The sequence below is a fragment of the Crassostrea angulata genome, chromosome 2 (genome assembly GCF_025612915.1).
Source record: "Crassostrea angulata isolate pt1a10 chromosome 2, ASM2561291v2, whole genome shotgun sequence".
Classification (NCBI taxonomy): Eukaryota; Metazoa; Mollusca; class Bivalvia; order Ostreida; family Ostreidae; genus Magallana; species Magallana angulata.
The window spans coordinates 68,122,921-68,144,499 of NC_069112.1; the positions used below are offsets into that span (position 1 = coordinate 68,122,921).

General features: G+C 33.6%; 1 protein-coding gene across 1 annotated transcript; it reads right to left on the minus strand.

The window, feature by feature from the left end:
* Nucleotides 1–6,318: 6,318 nt before the first annotated feature.
* LOC128173547 (uncharacterized) lies at nt 6,319–20,745 on the minus strand. The gene is made up of 5 exons (XM_052839254.1): nt 20,605–20,745; nt 11,184–11,292; nt 10,882–11,084; nt 10,470–10,682; nt 6,319–7,494 (listed from the first exon to the last, which is right to left on the minus strand). Exons 1-5 carry the CDS (start codon nt 20,743–20,745, stop codon nt 7,249–7,251), a joined length of 912 nt encoding a protein of 303 aa, XP_052695214.1. The 3' UTR covers nt 6,319–7,248.
* Between the last annotated feature and the right edge of the window lie 834 nt (nt 20,746–21,579).

Consider the following 21,579-nt stretch of genomic DNA (forward strand, 5'->3'; position numbering starts at 1 on the left):
TGAGGCGCTTTCCAGATTCTGCAATTTTTGACATTTTTCACTCAATTTCCTCATAATTTTCCTGATTTTGTTCACTCCAAACTTTTGTTTCATGAACTATTTTTCGTTTTTTGTCCAACAATGCATAGTGCGAGTTGCAATATAAAAAGGATCATTTGGTTCACAAAACCCATGTGGTCTTAAACTTGCATATTTCCTATAAACTTAAATTGAGTTGTTTTCATTCAAATTGGGATTGAAAATATTTTGCCATGCACTTTTCTTGTGTCATGCGTATTAGCAATGGTGCGCGTTTTGTCTCTCATAATGCTGTAAATATTCTGTGCCATCATGGTTTTTATGTAATGAATTATCACCTAAACAGAGGTTAAAGTGTTCCTGGAGCCACGCAACCCTAAATGGGTGGCATTGTTAAACCATACTATGTTCAGCAGCGACTGAAGGGAAGGGGGTAACTCCCAGAACTCCAGAGTCATATAGAATATTGATATCATCGTCAGATAACGGATCTGCTTTTTGCGACCTATTGCTCTTCCCTTTCTGTTGAAGATCTTTTTGTTTGGCTTTCAGAGCTTGTTTGGTTGCTGTAAACTAGAAAGGAGGAGATCATTAGGCATTTGATCAGGCGCATTACAAATATTACAATTGTGAAAACAGTCAAAGAGAAGACTACACATTTTTAGACTTTATTTAAAGCGATGTCAAAGACGTAATGCAATCATCTCCGCCTCCACGTCAGAAGCGAATTATAATATGAGGCAAAATAACGCGATATCCTTTTTATGTCATTTGTTTTGTTTTAAAAAAAATGCATCTATTTTTCTCATTGAGATTTGGCTTTATTGACTGGATAAACTACTACGATGTCTGTTATTAAACATGTACGCATACCAACCATAACTGTCCTTTAAAATCGTACACAAAATCGGATATAAAATCGGACCAAGCAGCTTTAAGGAGTTCTTCTCTGTGTGATGTCTGGCTTTACCAACAATATCAAGAAGGTTGAAATTGTATGTTTTTCTTAACCTCTCTAATTCCTTAAATTTTGGGATCAAACTTTGTTTCGAAATAATTTCCCACATTGATTTTTATGCTTCTTTAGAAAATGCTGCTAAAGTTAATTTTCAGACCAGAACTCTTCCTTTTTTTCCTGTGCATAAAGGTGAGAAAGTTTTTTTTTATAGTTGACAGGTGATTTCTTTCATACGTGTCTTCAAAAGAAACCTCTTCTTCTGCAATGGACATGAAACAAAAGAACATGCAACTGCTGATTTCTCTCATTTTCATCATGACTTCTAGATCTTCTAACATGACTTCAAGCATATCATACAACATGATATTTATCCGGTTTTAAATGTGTTTATTTTAAAAATTGAATATTCACGACCTCTGCTTCTATCACTTCCTCTGGCCCTTCCCTTCTCCCGTCTTTTGTTGTTAACCCTACCGCAAATCGGTCTCTCTTCATCTGGTGTAATGCTCTGCTATCTGAAATCTAACAAATTCTAACGGGTCTGTACTCTATTTTTTTCAATAATATAGTTACAATGTACAGTAAATTAAAGGCACTTTAGATGACGTGTATCTAAACTCCAACCAACAAAAATGTTGATTCAATTTTTAAAAATGTACGTAGTTTAAAATACGTTTCTATATCCTTTAAAATATAATGATTTTCTCTTGCGTTACCCACTTCGGGTTTTTAGGGACCAGATGTAAACAAAATTAATCTTTTCAATCTTAATTGGAAGAAATTCAAGCATGTAAAAAAGCAATGTAATAGAACTTTTATAAGAAGCGATGCAATAAAGCATTAGTACTTCACTCCTTTTTCCATATCATGTTTTGTTGTCGAAAATCAAAGTAGATGATGTCATATTTTCTTCTAAAAATCGGACGGAAGACCTCCTCGTTGCTCGCAACGAGATCGTGTCTAGTTGCAGTTTACGTTCATTTTCTTTGTGAATGTTTTAATTTATCATATTATTTTCAAAAACTGAAAATCGTCGAGATTAAGTTGTAGGAATTCTGCGGCGTAAATCTGTCTTTGACTGGCAAAATTTTTTAATCAAAGCTTAATATACCTGTTATTGCTTAGTGTGTGGGCGGTAGATCGAGTTAACTTGAAAAAAAAACCTTGATTTTTTTTTATTTGCTTCTGTGTTCACAACGATAGCGTATTCGATGGTCAAATTGACAAGGCTGCGCGGTCTGTAAATTGCACTCAAGTACAGCAGTGCTAACTGAAGCGATGTAGGTCAGCACTTAGTATTTCTGACCAGGTAATGTAAACAGCTTTAAAGACCTGCTGGGTGAATAATTAAAAACATAAGCAAGTATTTTGTTTTTGGTTTTTTGGTTTTAGAAACAGATTAAAAATATCCTTTCGTCTTATTCATTTTCATTCCATAACGTAGAAAATATGACAATTGCTTCTAATTTTAAAAAATCCAATCATTAATTTAAGAATTGCATGGATGTGTAATAATAAAAAATTTCGACAATAATAGAAATACAATCTGAAATTCCGCAAACAATTGTAAAATAAAATAAAACAAGTTGCTGTCCTTTAAAAAAAGGACTACGACACGTTGCATGTGTTTCCAACGAAAACGTGAAAGTCTTAAAATTATCAAAGTTTCCACCGACTCTAGCCGCCTACTTTTCACAGGGCGAAAAACCATCTTTAAGCAAGTCCTTAAAGGTGGCTTAAAGGTGACTTAAAGGCTTAAAGGCTATACAACCTTTAAGCCGCCTTTAAGTCACCTTTAAGCAAGTGCTTATAGGTCCTTAATGTCCAAACTTCTTTAAGCCACCTTTAAGTGGCATTTACGCTCCCTTGACACTGCCTTTACACTGTCTTTAAGTGGCCTTTAAGTCAATATTGATCAAGCTGAACAATGAAAACATATATATTAAATACAAAAGCTAGAGATGGGAGGGGGTCATCTGAGTGATAATATAATTTCCAAGGAAGAGGGGGGGGGGGGGTGTTCCAGGCGGTTTTAATCGTCGCTCCATTAAACACAGATCGCTATCATCAGCACCGCTCCGATGGACACCGATTGCCGTTATAAAATTCTTTATAATTTTTGGGGGGTTTCAAAATTATTGTAGGGATGAGCGCAGTCTCTGTATCTTAATATGTGCATAAAACTAATTAAAGTATGTTTGTTTCCTATTATAAATTAATCGGTGAAAAAAATCTCTCTCTCTCTCTCTCTCTCTCTCTCTCTCTCTCTCTCTCTCTCTCTCAATTCATCCGGTTATTAAACAAAATAATGATGATGAACCAAAAATGCATGATTTAATTTGATAATCGGTTTAAGGTTTGTATTTTTTTTTTCAATTTTCATTATTTCTAACTCTAGATCTGCTAGATACATGTCAAAGATGAAAAGACTCTCAACTGCCTTTGTTATATCGGGCAGGGTATTACTGCTTTGTTTGTCTAGACATAGTTTTGTTCGTTTGTGTAAATCTAATTAGAGTCTATTGTTTGTCCAACTTAAGAAAACCCCTGGAACTAACACAGAATATACAAGATATACACAACAGGTGTGTCGTGTGCCCAGGTGCACGTCAGGGTTTCTAAAGGCGTTGAATCTTAGTATGAAAGAGTATACGATAAGTCTAGCGAATAAAAGTTAATTTACATTTGTAATTCATTTTCAAAGTATTATTTCCTAGCTCTGGGTTTCAAAGATATTACGTCTACAAATTAACGATACATGTATGTAAGAGTAAAATCTTGAGGCTTATCAATTAATGTACCGGTGATCAATTATAGGGGTTGATTATTTAAATATATGTATAAGGGTAAATATGTCAAATATACCCGGCCTGGCACATCATACAATTGTATGTACAAGTCATTTGCAGTTGCCACATGCAGTAAATACGTCACCGGTAATTGGTAATTTTGTTTGCTATAGAATTGATAGTTTAAAAATCATGTACATACAATTACATGTAAATATTTAAACATATTGGAACGGCGCCGCGATCATGAAAACCGGGAAATTGAACAAATACCCTAATAGTATCAATGCATTTAATAAAAGAAATGATTTCATTTTCTTTCTTACATTTTTATAGCTATAAATTAGATGAACGTATATCTACTCGGTTTAAATTTATTAACTAAGAAAGCCTACTATAGTGAACCTAACGGTTTCCATTTAGGTATAATATATATTTTGTTCACTGAAGACCAAGTTCCGTATTTCATTCTAAATACATGCATGCATGTAATTTATAAATTAGATATAATTGATTATTACAAACTGAATGGTTTGTCAAAATCTTTTCAAGTAAACACATTCAATACAGTGATTCAATATCCACTGATATATAGGATATAAAAACGCTCATATATATGTAAGTTGCCGTGGCGCAGAGGAAGTGTGGTGATGCTAGTAAACTAAGGGTCCCGGGATTAATTCTCGCCATGGCCGGTTATTTTGTGGGTTTTTTTTTCATTTTTCTTTCTAGAACAAAAACCGTTTTAATACCTTTTCTTTCATAAAATTAATACATTTTGTTGGAAATTAAACACAATACTGAATTAATTTTTTTTAATGGCTTAAAGGTAGCTTAAAGGTGGCTTAAAGAAGTTTGGACATTAAGGACCTATAAGTTGTCCTTAAAGGTGGCTTAAAGATAGTCTTTAAGCTGCCTTTAAGCCATCTTTACGCTTTCTTTAAGCCACCTTTAAGCAACACGTATAGCTTAAAGGTGGCTTAAAGATCGTCTTTAAGCTACCTTTAAGCTATCTTTAAGGAGGATTTAAAGATGGTCATTCATCCTGTGTTTGTAAAAATTAGGAACAGATGCGTAATTAAAGGCCTCGTATGCGCCTTTAATAATCATGATAAAACAAAAAGGAATTCCAAACCCGTAGCAATCCGTAAAAAACCATAAATAACTAACATAAACACAGACCTTTATATGATTTTGGTAATAATTATATCTTTTTATGATTAGTCATAAATAGGTGTATAAAACAATAAAATTTTAGTTTTTAATTACAGACAAAAAAAAGCTCAATCGTTTGTTGAGCAGCACACTGAGCAGATAGTCGCTGCCTTTAATCAGGGGAAAGACAATCTTATTGATGGACAAAAGCAGTTGAAAGCAACAAGAAATCAGGATCTGGACAACGAAAAAGAAAAATCACCGCAAAAATGAGAATCAAAGTACTGAAAGTATTAATGGGAGTTGATCTTGCATAAATTTAATACCAGTGGTATGTTTGGACTAGTACATGTACATTAATATCTAGACAACATTGAAATGGTTTCCCTGTCAAAGGGTCCTGCTGAAATAATGGACAATAGGATGAGAAGAATTTCAAAGAAGTTTGCTTTGACATTGACCCATAAGTTAGAAATATTCCTGATCAAGATTAAGCTCATCCCCATTGGGAGAAGCGTATTAAAAGGTTTCATGATTTTTACTTTTTTGGAGGAGAAAAATATGTATTTTGAGAGAAATGCTAAATATTCCAGTAAATATGTAGAACAACAATCATCAACAGTTAAACCAAATTTATTCAGAGATGGTATAAGGTATGGAAGACCGAAAACCATCTGAAAAACAGTCTGTGTAGCTTTCAAAAGTGAACAGGAATATAATTGAACATTGGTAATTATATAATATCAGAACAAAAACAGAAACAATTGGCTGTAATATAAACAAATTAGTCAGCAATATTACATGTATCTTAAATTAAAAGATCATGATAAAACTGTAGTTGGCATTCAGTGGAAACTATTTGAATTATGATCAATCTGTATTAAACAGAATGAAGATCAAATATTTTTTTTTTTTAAATTAATAAAAAATGAATTATGTTTATTCAAAATAAAGGAATTTCTAATTTTTTTTTATTGTTCTAGAACTTAAAAAAATCCTCAATAACAATTTTTCCTGTTTTAATCATTCACATTATACAATGTGTTCAATTTTAAAGCTTGATAACTAATAAAAGGGCAGAAGTTTTATAGGTAAAATACAAAAAAAACCAAGCAAACATGTAATATTACATGTTGAGAAAAATACTGGTAGTGCATTTGAAACAATGCAATAGATCAATAAATTATAAAACTAAAAATCACCGAAGAGGACAGATTTTGATATGACTAGTATGGTATTTGAATGAAAAAAAATCAATGTATAAAACATTAGTATATACTGCAGATGTAAAACAAAATAATATTTTTTTTTACATAAAGAAGCCAAATAATCATAAATGAGAACTTTTTGCAAATAAAACTTATCAACTTGTTTAAATGCTTGATTACATGGCAAAATACTAGTTATCTGTTTAAGTATGTCCAGTTAAAGCAACATGATTGGAAAAATAGAGAATCATAACAGAAATTTCAGGAATGCTGAAAATAGTGACAATAGTGTATATTGGTAAATGTTGAGGACCTCTAACACATGGCTTAGTGGTGCTCTGATTTTAATACATGTACATACTAAACAAAGCATTAGGTTTTTGTTGTTTGTGTCCCAATACAAAATGAAGCCTTTGAAAATTGAAGAGCACTTATTAACAGATCACCTGATCAAAATGTATTAAAATACAAATGTATAAAAAGAAACTTCATAGAGAAGAGCAAATAAACAAGACTTATTTACCAATATTTGAAAAAAAAATAAAAGCACTAAAATATTTACATCAAACAAAATTGTGGATGCATGCATGGTGTTTTACATTATAGAGCAGCAAATTATTTTTTTTAGATGAAAAATTTGTCCAGCAAAATTGTAGATTATAATAATGGAAAAGAAACAGAATGTGCATTTAAATTTTGAAAAATAAATGAACCAGGAGTAAAACGCTGTTGGGAATGTGTCAGAACATACAGTGAATGATGTGTTCATATTGCACTTGACTTAAAACAGATAAGTCATACAGACTGTAACAATGAAGTGCTTAATTATAAGCAATAAACTACAGAATGTCAAAAGGCAAAATATTCTCTATCATATATCCAGTGACAACAAAAATTTAAAAAACAAGCAGTTTAAATAAGTGATAAAATTCTCCAACATTTCAAAATGCACAACGTGCATTCCAAATACAGAAAAGTATTCAAACATAACATTTATCTGAGTTCAGATCTTAATTAACAGTATACAGCAAAGTACTGAATATACATGAAAAAGCATAATCATAAAGCAAAAAACCCAAAATATGGTCAGGATGGCAATCACCAACAGTGCATAAAAAGTTCACACTAAAGCAAATGAAGAGACAATTCCGTTTGTGGTTCCCACTGCCACACTGAATGGTATTCTAATGGATAGAGTGTCTTCAACACTATACTCATCACATTCGAGAGCGTCACGGACCATATTTATGGGGATACCAACTGTCTGAAATGTGTCTCCGTCTTCCACCATAATGGAAAATCCAAATTCAGATTTTTCATAGGCAATGACTGTTCCTGTTAGCATTGAGGGGGGAGCATCACATGGCTGCAAATAAATTCACAAATTTTTTGTTAAAAAATATTAAACAAATTAAAAACTTTCATAATTTTAGAGACAAATTCACTACGTCTTGTGTGTAATGTACTTGATCCTTTGTTCATATTACAATATAATTTAATTAAAATGCATTTTTGTACACCTTTCAATTGTAATTTATTATCTTCAATCCAATTTTTTTATAAGTATTTTGCATTGTTTTATAATTGAATCATTTAAAGTTTGGAAACAAATATTGAGGTTTTGATCCTCAGCCTCAAAGTATTTTTTTCATCATAAAAGTGTTACACATCTTTTAAACGTTATAAGTGAAATGAAATAAAATGAAATTTTTAGATGGTATCAAAGCATTTTACAAAGTTATTGCAAATTTGCCTACGATGGATTTAATGGAATAAACGAGACTAAGTGTGAAAAAAAGTGCTGGTGCACTGGCGGGTATAACTCATTGATAAGTAGCTCCTTGTGAATCCACTACACAAAGCATGTAGTGGTGTGACTGATGGTAATACTAACACTAAAATACTAATTCAAATGTCTGTATAAAATTCAGATTTATGCTATGGATAAAAGTAATCCGGATAATTTGGAGTTATTAAACATTGCTAAGCATCGGAGATGGTCAAGAGAAGTTGGCATCAAATTTTGACAACAATGAAGCAAACCACATTGCAATTGGTTATAATTTAAGAAAAAAATGAAGTATTCAAGATTTGCATTAATTACCGTAGTCAAAATATGAAGTTCATTATGAAAAATCAAACAGGACGTTTTCTTCAAGTCACCTTTTATAGGTCTCTTTTAATGACTGTTAATGGGTACCTGCAGCCCAGCCTAAGTGAAACTTATGTCATAAAATTTATTTACAAGAATTTCATGCAAAAAATTGATGCAAAAATAACGGTGTTATGCCGCTTCAAACTGGCTATTTTTACCTGCTTTGAGAAATCTAATCAAGGGAAAATAGAATTAGGCTATAACGAGGCTTCAGAGGAAGATTTTCTTACAAGCTATACAAAATAAATAAGATTTTTCAGCCAAAATGATTGATATAGGTGTGATGTTTTGACGTAACTAGTTATTGTAAGTACTGTAGGTTTAGAAATCTGAATTCCGTAATTATTTTGTTATAGTCAGACTTCTTTTTAAAGGATTTTAAATAAAATTTGCTATTCTCGTCGCCTTTTTACTGATGAATATGATATCTTAAAACGCTTGCATTGGCAGATCTATGTTCATTATTCATTTTTTGATTACATAATATCCCTTCACACACGAATGATTCCAAACAATGACACAGGTAAACAGGTAAACTAACGAAGCTACTGCTCCAGACACATGTGTATCTGGGGAATGTATACACATCGTACATGGGTCTGGTGAACAAAGAGGGCTTTCATTAAAGTAACAGCTTTTCAAGGCAAAAAGTTCAAGTGATACACAAGATGCACATCACGACAACAACAGATGAACACCAATTGCAATAGGTCACGTGAGTGACTCAAGTGATGTAATAACATTTCTATCATAAATTCATTCAAATTAGTAAAAAAAATGTACATATAAAGTATATACATGAAATTGTATACATTTCATCAAAATTACAGTTTGAAATCACAAATGCTCACATATTTTGAGTTATAGAAATGAGCAGAAGAAATATTAATGTGAACAAAATTTTATATTACATTAGAACTAATTGAATATTAAATTAGAATTTTGGTAAACTTAGAATAGATATTTAAAAAAATGCAAGGATAAGCCGCCTTACTTTTCATGATCAGTGTACAATATAGAGAATAAGGTAAGAAAAGAGTTACAACCTAATGAATGTTTTTCATCTTAATAAAAATGCAGGTGATTATCTTCAGATATCATTTAAAGCTCTTATCTTTAGGCAATGTTCAACATACATGAATATATACATAATTTAAGACTCATCCATGCTGTGATTTAATAGTTTATAGGGAGACAAATTAGTGTCTACATACATAAAGACAAAGTAATTCTTAGACATCCCCTTAAAGGCCGAACATTTTTACCGGGTGGTAAATCTAAGGTGAGGGCGGGACTTAATTATTAGAGGTGTGAAAGCCCCGGGGCTTGCAGTCTACCTGTGGTCGTGAACGCTGCTAATCGCTATACACAGACACAGGAAATAAATAGTTAACCAGAATTGGTCTTAGTTTAAATATCTTATTGCTCTAATGACCACACGAAGCGATTTTTTACGGAGATGGTATGTGTAATCCGAATTTTCTCTAAGCACACGTGTGTAAAGCACAATTGAAAAATGCCGTAAATTAATTCTGCTATAAAAGTATAACTCAGTACATTGTGTTTAGCACTTGACATTGTTTAAAAACTTAATTTTAACAATTATAATAGTATAAGAAAACCATACGATCAGTAAGAATGTGGAATGTAAAGACAACCATTATACGTCGACAATTAATGGAGTTTGTCTTCATGGAGTGACGTTTACATGCACCAACTTCCAACTGAGTGAATTACCAGTAAATATAGCTTTAGTAGCACAGTGTACGTTTGTTGTTAAAAGAAAATTTTATGTTTTGGAGCCGTCCATGCATTTTCGTGGAATTTATTAGGTCACACACATTCAACATAATTCAAATATAAATTGTGCGTATTTTCAATCACTGGATAATTATTTTTCAAAATCAATTTTAATACTGGTTATGTTTAAAAATCAATTTTCAATTCCCCCTTTTTAAAACATGACGGAAGATATCAAAGATAACGTTGTTAATTGCTAGTAAACAGAAATCCGCGGACCTGGCCAGATCACGCTCGGACGATCACGTCAATCAAACTGGGTGCTATTGTTTCAAACTTGATTGACAAGCGGCATCGATTTGAAGTTTGTACAGGTAAAAAAGGGGGCGTTTGTAAAATGTTCGGCCTTTAAACATGATTTGCATGGGTATTTAAAAACAACATACCTGTATTTTTGTTCTTTGTGTTGTTGACAAGGAAACATCATCCATGTACGAGTTGGTCACCAAATTAGAGAATTCTAAGAATTCTCCAACTTTGCACCCATCGACTTGGTCACGCCATAATGCAACCTTTACTTCCTCGGTTCCATCCTTTACCCTTACATTCCGTACCTGGACATCTGTTCCTCTTATTTGTACTGTTCGAATTATTTCCTCCTGTCAAAAAAATACAATTTTGATAAATACAGTAAATTAAATTGTTGAAATGACATAATTATTTAAAACTTGTTAAAAATCTTCTGAACAATGTATTGATAAAGATTCAGGTAAAGGTTTTATATTCACTTTAAGAAATTGAATTTAAAATTGAAGAGGTATTGAAACAAACCGAAATAACTCGTCCTTTTATCGATACCAAGGATTTGATAGGGCTCTTTTTGGCATCGTGGATCGTTATGATTTTGGCTGGGGCAGGATTTGCAATTGCCTTTGCTGTTAATTTGACATCTTCTGGAACCGCAAAGGCTGAGGTTTTCATGACTCTGGTCACTGCAGTGACCACTATTGTTGGATGAGGGTCCGCTCTGTATACGTAGTTCGATAGAACCACGCATTCTCCTGCCTTCAATAATGGTAATTTGTCAACTTCATACAAGGACACTTATATAGAGTCCCCTTTATCTGCAACCCCAAGTGGAACAAGCTGTTTTTCTTTACCATCGGCTGTTGTGTACGTCGACTTATCACCGACCCCAATCACTTTTACTTTAAGTGGGTTGGAATACGGCTTCGGCTTTGAAGCCTTCAGTTTCTTGATGCTGAACATCTGAAAAGTTAAATTGTATTAATGCAAAATGCTTTTTTTTTTAAACAATCAAATTTAGAGTACATTTTATTGGAACAAAAAGTATCAATTATTTTGAATAAGAAGAGCATTATGAATGTTGAAATACTTCATATTAAAATAAAGAAGCTATTAAAATGAAAGTTGTTGCTCAAACAAAAATGCAACATTCATATAAAAGCTAAAATTGAAACAATGTAAAGGATTTTTATATATTGACCATCACTAAAAGCTCTCATTTAAAGCACTTTTTAACTAAAGAACAGTTTTGATCTCTTGTTTAATTGAAACATGTGAATATTGGTTTGTGATCTGAATAATAGGACTCCAAAGTTCCCCATGAGTGAAGAGAAGCATTTCCAACATTTGTAAAAGCTTGGTCTAGCACAGAATTATAGTCTGTTGTTATACCTGTCTCTAAATATCTAAGATTAAATGTTTCAAGCATGAAACACTCAAGAGCTTTAGACACATGTGAATCAAAATTGAAATCACCAGCTATAAGGATTGGCTGAGAAAAATGTTCATTGCTTATTATGCTTCTTAACAGTTCCTTTAAATGTGAAATTGAAGTTTTTGGTGGAACATACAAAAACTTTATTGACAACCAGTTGTGAGCACAAGCTACCTCTAACGACAAAACCTGAATATTGTGATTGAGGTTCCTGAACACATTTCTAACCAGTATAGACTGCTTTACAAAGATTGCTAAACCATAAGCTGGCCTGTGTGCTGTACCGGGGTAGTCAAAGCGATAAGTAGTAAATCCAGTTAAAGAGTACATGTCAATTTCATCTGCCTCTCCAAGTCTTGTTTCTGACACAGCTAAAATATCTGCTGATAACAAAGTAAAATCTTTCTTAAGGTCTACCATATGACGATGAAGTGACCTTACGTTGTAAAATACAACTTTTGTGACTGATAGAGGCAGGACATCAAAGCTTTCAAGGCTTAAAGATATTTGTGACTTACTTCTTAACCTATCCATTTCTTCCAACACTAGTGTAGATACTTTGATTTTGCTTTCATTTAAGCTAAGTATGTGTAAATTTCTTATATGTGTCACTCTGCTTAGACCAACATAATGAATATGATCAATTTTCCGATTTCCAAAATGGATAACTGCATTCTGCATGGTTGACCCTTGAGACTTATGTATTGTTTTGGCCGCAGCAAGTTGCAACGGGAACTGGCGCCTTTTCACTTGATATAATCCATTTATTTGAATTTTGAATATCCTTGTTATTTCCAAAATAGGGGTCCAAGATCTTTCTATCCCATTATGATAAAGCCTGAAATGTTCGGTGCGGATTTTTTGTCCTGTTGATTCCTCAAGAAAGTCCACCTAAACAATGCTTACTCTTTCAGAGTCCTGAACAAGAGAGTCAAATTTCTTAACAATACAAGGTGATCCATTTATTACACCATCTTGTACATTAACATTGTTGGTAATTTCTGCAGGCACATCAATAACCAATTGCAAATCAGATACTAGACCCATTGTCTTCGAATTGTCATCAGGAACTTTGCACAATATCCTTGGATGCAATGCTTCATTAGGACACCCAATTACCCAATCTATAGCTTTAATAACGACCTTCATCTCGGATGAGGACTGTGAAAAGATTTTTTCATTAAAACCAAAGACTTCCTTCCTTGTTGCAAAAAGATGAGGAATGTTGGAAAGTTTGCTGTCATTAGTAGTCAAAGCACCTTTTAATTTTGCAAGATCATCTGTGGTATGCTTTCCTTCTCTCAATCTGTTCAAAATCTCAGCAAATTCTTTATCATCTTTTTGTCGCATTATTTCTGTTAACTCATACATCTGAAAATTGTCTCTCCATAAGTTTGTCGCTAAAGGTCCATAGTTTTGGCATGGTTGTGAGAAAATCCAACCATCCATTACTGGCTTAAGCTGGAAAAGGTCACCGACTGCTATAATGCTTACTCCACCAAAGAGCTTTTTGCAACCTTTTATCTCTTGCAATCTTAAATTAATAAAATTAAACATGCCATGCCCAACCATTGATATTTCATCAATGAAGATAACTTTAAGGTGCATGTATTTAGACCTAAGAATGTTCAACTGCTGCATGTCTAAGGGCTTTGAAACCTTGCCCAACTGGTAAGCAAAATGATGAGTGTATGGTTGCACCATTTATGTTGTGAGCAGCCTTTCCTGTTGGTGCACAAAGTAAGACATGCAAGTTATCTGGTGAGTTTTGTAATTGATGAGAAAAATAGTTCAGTAAACATTGGTAGAGAGCCCTTGTCACAACACTTTTCCCCACACCTGCACCTCCTGTCAAAAACACATAGAGTGGATCTGGTTTTGTTTTCACCCAATGCAAAATATGGTATAAAAACTCTTTTTGTAGCTTGTTCAAATTTCTCAATAATTGTCTGTAATCATCATCATTTATTTCTCCCCACTGGGTGATTTGTTCATTTTCAAGCTGCTTTCTTGCTATGCCAAGGTCTATCCCTATATCATAATTTGGCATATTTTGGTCAGGGTTGAAGCACCCATACTTTTGACAAAGCCCATCACCGTTATCTCTGTCAATAAGCTCATTATGCTCATTTTCAGGTGCAACAAAATCAAGACACTCATTTTCCAATGAACTGCCCATCAGGATTGCCTCCTCTATAGTGTTAACAACAACACGACTTGGTTCATATTCTCCCCTTTTGCTATCTATTTCATCTTTTTTGTTTAAATACATAGTTTCAAAAGACAGACAGTTTCCTTTCAAGTCCTTAACTTCATTCCTCCAGTGTGTGAACAACATCAGTAGTTCTCTGTAAAATTTTTCAGGTTCTGTTTTTACATCAAAGTGCACCCATCTTAAAATACATTGTTTTTTCCTTTGAACTATTTCTGTTCCATTTCTAAACATGAAACTTTTTTGTAATTCAAAGTCCCCAGAATCATCCTCAACATCATCTGATGTATCTTCTATATATTCTGTTTCTGGCAGATCATCTGTACTTATCAAATTAGGATTTGATTCCCTTTTTTGTATCTTACAGAAAATTTAGATACAAAGTCTGCTAGACACAACTTTTCAATACTTCTTGGTCGCTGTTGATAGAGTTTCACAATGTTGCTTGATTCAATGTCAGTGCTGTCTTCCTTCATGTCTTCCAGTACATGTTTAGGCTTTAACATTATGACTCGTTCATCTGGAGGACTTGTGTTGATGAATACAAAAGACCTGGTAGTTCTGCGAAAAGGCATTTGTAACACAAGATAAGCTGCCTCTTGAGCTCCAATTTCCACATGGGACAAAAACTGATTCCTTATGTGCCTTACTTGCTGCCTTATGTCTGAATCCTCTCTTCGAGCTTCCTCACATGCTTTATTCAACAAGTTTGACATCCCTCGCTGACCCTTAGAGATGTAGGAAACAATATATGTTGCACATGCATATGGGTCTAGGATAAACTGTATATCCATATTTGCAAGCCAACTTTTCAACAAGGTACAATTATAAGAATTGATTCTAATTTCATACGGCTGTCTCTTTAAAAAAAGTTTACTTTGTGTCAGTGATGATCTAATGGCCAATGTATATGTCTCAAAGTCCATTTCTAATTTTGATAAAAATTCTTTGAAGTCCATATCAGTATTTTTGATTTCATCTGAATTAAGAAGCATGCAAACCTTTTGGTAATTTGCTTTTGCTTCTGGCAATACAGCTTCATCTTCTAAAGGGGACAAGGTAACGGTTTTAGGCATAGGAGGAATTGGGAAATTGAAGCGACAAAAAGGTTTGTTTTTTTCATACACGTCTTGGCATGCCTGTGAGTCTGGTAATTAACCAAAACTGGATCTGCACCACTTTTTGAACAAGAGACATATCTATCAACAAACTGCGAAATTTTTTCGTAAGAATCAGAAGATACATTTGGTGCCTTCTTCACCCACAAGAGCATATGAACATGAGGAGAGTCACGTTGTTGGAATTCCACACGAAAAATATAGTCAACAACTTCCCCAACAGGATGTGTTTTGTGCAACAAAACTCCATGAAGAAATCTCTGGAACCTGTAATCAAAGTACCTTGAACAAGTTACTGGGTCTGACTTTATAAGCCTACATTTTTCATCCCAAGAAAGGTTATTTATGTCATCTTCTGTATATGTCACATTGTCAATGAGTTTGCCCAGTGTTTTTAAGAGAGGAATCCATTTCGTTTCTGCAGCCGAAAAAGAGCAGAACCAAGTGGGAATGCCCAACTGTCTCATCATAGCAAAAACATCTTTTTTTGCTTTTTCCCAATAAGGCGGGGAACCTCGAAGGTTGCGCAGCACATAATATCCTTCATTTAAATGAACCATTTTGTCTACCGTAATGGAATCCAACACCTCTGCTACTGTGAATTTCTTCCCTTGCAGTTTACATTTTCTAATTGCTAGCGAGACTTTGTCTTGGATTTGTTTTATTTGTAATTTCTTTGCTTTGTAAAAGATATTTGGAATGCACTTTGCACATCTTCTGTCAACATTCCTCAATTCACATTTGCAGATGGTACTGTAATGCAAAGGTACTTTACGAGACTTGTTGTCTGGCCTAGCTTCTCCACAATATATAGTAGGAAATGCCAGAAACTCAGAGAAAATATCCTGAAACATACTTAAAGGAGTGTTGTGTTCACCAGGTGCAACATTCAACACTTCATTAAACTCACGAAAATCAACACTCTGCAAAACGGTATCAGTATTTCCCCTGGGCCTGTCATCAAGATCAGGGTCTTCAGTCCATGAATCTATTTCATTTTGACTTTTTCGAAGACTTGCTTCTCCTGCCGAATTATTAACACTTGTGCTTAAATCAATATTTCCTAGAGAGCTTGTTTCTGTAATATTGCTTTCCTCAGTATTCAATGAATGAACCCAACTCTGATTTACCTCAATTCCTTCACTTTTATACAAAGCACTATTTTCAACTAGCCACTTTGCTGCAACAAAGACTTTGTTTGGCCTTATTCTTTCAATGGCCACAGAATGCTTGAAACTTAAGCTGCGCTTGAAATTTAATGCAATAGTTTCATTTTCTGACATCATCCTGGGCAATTTTTCAACTGTTGAAGTGACATCTGCTGGGACATTAACAACATTTCCATTAATGCTTAACTGTCCTCCTCTAGGTTTTTCTCTGAGCTGCATAAATGGAATTATGGAGAAACAAGTCGTTCTTCAAGTTCAGTCAGTTCAAGTTCCTTCGGTTTTGATGGAAAAGCCATACCATTAGCAACTGAACATGGGGGTATTCTATTAGTTTTTAAATACAATTTACATGTACGACAAACTATATCAGCTTTCCTTACCTGGCACTGCTGAAGGATGCCATCAGGTATGTTTACAGCCTTCGAAACACTTTCTTTGAACCAACTTTGTTTACAGCATTGGCATACATGAATAGGTCCTTCTTGTACAGATTTATGGAAATCAACAATTATTGATTGTTCCACTGGTTGACCAGGACCACTAATTTCTGATGAAATTTCTGTTGAACTACCACAACCATTAGATTGAGATGAGATACCAATGGATGCACTATAATCGTTAACTTGGAGCAAAATTTCTGCTGAACTACTGCAATCATTAACTTCTGACAAACTTTCTGTGGATACACAATGATCATTGACTTGTGACAGCATATCTGTTGTACCACAAGTGTTACAAACAAGTTTGTTTGAACGGGTGAGTTTTTTATGAGACAAACATACTATAGGGCCATTTCTCTTGAATGCTTTTTTGTCCTTCAATATATGCACCTTGAATTTGTAAACTTCAAACTGTGTTGAATTCTTATTCCAAAACCAAAATCTTAGAAGATTTTGCAACTCCTGTAACGATTTGACAGTAAAAATGGCAGCATTTCCATCACTATCAGTTTGTCCTTGCATGTTTCTAGCATGGGAGTCGAAAACGTGGAAAAAAGTATCAGAACTAGATCTCGTTACGAGTAACGAGTAGGTCTTCCGTCCGATTTTGTTTTCATATGATACGATGAAATATCGATATTCTCTGCCAAATCTGCGATCTTGGTGAATCTAGGTTTTTTGTCTCGAGACTGAAAACGGACGAACAAAAGAGGTTTATGAAAATAAAAGCTAGGGTTTTTTACACATATGTTTAGTGTACACTACTGTAAATCATAGCAGATGAAACACCAAAGATAATCAGTTAAACTTGTGAAAAAAATGAATTGTTTGAACTCTTCTGGTGAGTACCGGAAGTGACGGTTGACAAAAGAAAACCCGTTAAATATATCTTCAATCGATTGTCTATCATTTATAAAAGTTTGTGTCTCAATCACTTACAGTGACTAAAATCTCGCTGGTATCAATTTTGTAAAAAAGGCTAAGTACCAAAGATATTTGAAATCTTGCTTGTTTTCAAGTTATCTGTAATATAGTTTACGAGTGTCTTGGCTCCTCATTTAAGGGGCCAGCCCCTTTTTTTTGAGTTCAATCGAAAGTTCTCACGAATACTAACATTTTTTGTTCTTACACCCATCTAAAATTGTTGTTCATTTTTGAGATACCAATGATTGAATATTTTAGGGGCCAGCCCTATAGATCCTTAATGGGGACAGACTTTGGAGTTTTGATTAGTGGAATTGATTAGAATCATCAATGCAAACATTTTCTTTTCTACATTGCCTAACAAAATATGTCTCCTTCTCTAGATATATTGCATCAAAGTTTAAGTACTTTGGCCCCTTAAAATCCCTAATTACGTCATAAATGGGTGTGAAAATGATTTTACCTGATAAATATTGCTACAATCAACAACTTTGCTTCTATATTGCATTACAAAATTTTGATCGTTTTTAAGTTATTTGCAATAGAGTTTACCAGTGTCTTGGCCCCTAATTTAAGGGGCCAGCCCCTTTTTTTTGATTTTGTTGGAAAGAACGTTTAATTATCTACTATTTTTGTTATATATGTCTTAACAAAATATCAACTGATAAAAAGATACAGATGAAAACGTATGAAGAATTTGAATGAAAATTCGTACACAATTTTTGTGCCTAGGCGAGCTCCAAAAAATGGCGCCACTGGCGTAAAACAAAATAATAGTGCACAACTTCAGACTATAGACTACCTATCCTGAAAATTTCATAGTCATATCTCTGATTGTTTCTGAGATCAGCTCTGCACAAAATAGGTCGTAAAAATGTACAAAATGGCCGATAAATCGGTACCGGAAGTGCCGACAGGAAAAATCTCAAAAATGTATGAAGTTTACATCAAGACTCATCTTCTCTGAAAAAATGGTCGAAATCAGTCGAATAGTTTTCGAGAAATCTCGTGCACAAAATTTGTGGAAAAAAATAATAATAATAATAATAAGAAATCGTACGAAAACTATAAGGTCTTCCGTTGGAAACGGAAGACCTTAATAATGAATTGCTAAAGCAACGCCCTTACAAAGAAATATACAAGCATGAGGTGCTTCATTCAAACAGAGATTTAATGCTGTTTCCAATGAAACAAAGGGAAATTCATTTGAAGATGTGTTTACGATATCTCCCGCAAATGTTGTTGAAATGGAGCAATTTGTTAGGCATGAATAAAAACACACTTTTCGAGGAATGTCCTCGGGATTCAAATATGAATGTGAACAGTATTTCCTCACTTGCCTATAAAGAGAATCTCCTTCAACTAAAAGGTAATCAATTACTTCTTTATCCCAAAAGAAAACTGTGTTTTTACTTGCAACTCTGTGCAGAATGCTTATCAATGCATTTGCAACACATTGCCGGCCCCTACTTGTCTCTGAAAAATTATCAGAACCCTGGTGAAAACTGCCAAAAACACTTCTTTCAAAAATGACATTATGAGCAAGCGAAGTATTTGATGACTCAACAACTTCATATCTTTCTACACCATGTTCTTGAACATCTGTTAATCCTAATTCGGAATATTGAACAGCTTCAAAGTTTGACCTTTTTGGTAGGCTTTCATTATCTGAATCTGAAAAGTTACAACTTCTTTTCATTTCTAATTATTTCTCTTTAACACTTATTTAAATTCCAATTTCTGTCAACTATTTTTTAACACAACATGAATTTTTTTTTCTTAAGCTAAGCTATTTTTCGACTTTGAATTGGTTTAACAACCAGAGGTCCACAAACTATTCCACAGCAGTCGCAAAATAGGAAAATATTAATATTGCCTTTCCATGCATATTCTTTATGTCCAAGTTAACAGCAGTTATCTGAATTTTTGTTTTATACAACCCCAACTGTTATATATCTTAAGGGGAAATATCAGTGCAATGTGAAACCCTCAGTTCTTTTCACAGGAGTATAACTTTAACTTGAATAAATAATCTTGATCAAACAAAGATAATTTTGAAATAAATTAATGGTCTTCTGAACTCATAAATATGCTGCACTTTATTAATCTACAGGAATCAACCATCAGTCAGTGCAAGTTAATGAAAATCAGATCTCAATAGAGAATATCCCGACATTAATTATCACGTCTCTATACATCCATTAAGATTAATATATGGTCACTTTCAACACCTCAGTTCCTAAAACATGTTAATAACCACACTTTGTTACTTTTCTTGCACAAGATATTAATTCAAAACTACTTTGCCTTCAATTGAGATTTATCTTGAGCATGGTAAGAGCATATTTCTTGTGTCAATGTTCATATTTCTTGTTCATTCATCTCTTGATTGTTCATTTCTTGAAAGTTCATCTCCCTGACATACAACACTTGCAGTTCATTTATTATCATATGTCCAAGATATACATCTGTGCATTTCTATTTTACCATTTTCTATGACGAGTGAAATGTGGATAATTTATGTACACCCAAATTCTACATAATGAATACACTTGTAAAAACTGGTAAACATAAATATCTGCTTATGATTTAAAACAGGTTTTCCATGACTGAATTTCTGGATTATCTACCCCAATGAAACTCTATAATCACCACGAGAAAAACAAAGCAATTCACATATCATCACTTCAAGCATTAAAACACACACTCTAGACTATCACTCGTATGCGAAGCCTCAATCAACATAAAGATTTCCTCGTCAACAGCACAATGTTATATCTAAAATATAACTCTTTATTTTAGTTCTTATGCCTGTAGCTGTAGCTAAATGGTATATTACAATAACAGTGGCGACTGTGTCTTTAGAAAGGCTTAATTGTTGACTGTTACAAACTTAACCTTTCATGTAAGAAATATAACGAAATAACTTTAAGACAATCAGTTTCATATGCATTTAAAACAAACATAAAACACAAACCTTTCCGTTGAGAAACCTCGAACGATACGTTGACAAATCTGAGTCTGAGAATGTCGTCTTGTCTTCGAAGCTTGGCGGGAAAATAAAACGTGGGGCGTACAAATATGTGTCGAATGAAAATAGTTCCAAAACTATTGTCATTCTAAAAATCAACGCTATACACACTTAAATTTTTTTACCGAAATTACTCATTTTATTTCAATTATTAACCATTTTTATAAATACGAATATTTTATCTTTCGGCCGATTTTTATGTAGGTTTACGTTACGGAATCAGCCGAATTTTGCCGAATTCCATAACCCGGGAAGCGCTCGGTGCCTCTATTAGTCTTGTTCAATCAGAACGCTCGGCTGTCTCCGTAAACCCTGCTCGTCGGAAATTTACGGAGACAGCCGAGCGTCTGGTTGAACGAGACTTCCTCTGGATTGACCTGATTTCGTAGGAATATATACAACTACTAAAACTTTCGAATTTAATCGTATCATTTCAAATTCTGAATATTTTCAAGCTTTTCAGATACATATTCTAAAGGGAAATAAGACAAACGAATACATTTCGTCGAATTTATCGATTATTGATTATTTTAAAGTACTATTTCTTTTTAGCGGTGTTGATTAAGTGATTGGGTCCAAACACTTTTTCACTTTCGGTTTGTCCGCGTGACTGCATAGGAGAGTTGATTAAAAATCAACTCCCCAAAATGTTGGACGAGCATTCATCAGAGGCTGTAGTTCCTGCTGCTGTACCCAAAACACTAAGTGCAGCTGATGGTGTTTCAGAATGAAAGAAAATTCAAGCAATTGAATACTTTAAAAAAAATTGTACGTGAGCTTTAATTACACAATGAATTTTCTTTATTTGAAATCGGAGCTTCATTTCCAATATAAAATAATATGTATAATTGATCTGCCTTTACACAGTAAAATTCATAGCATCTTTAAGATACCAATATGTAAAATTATTTTGTATACTGT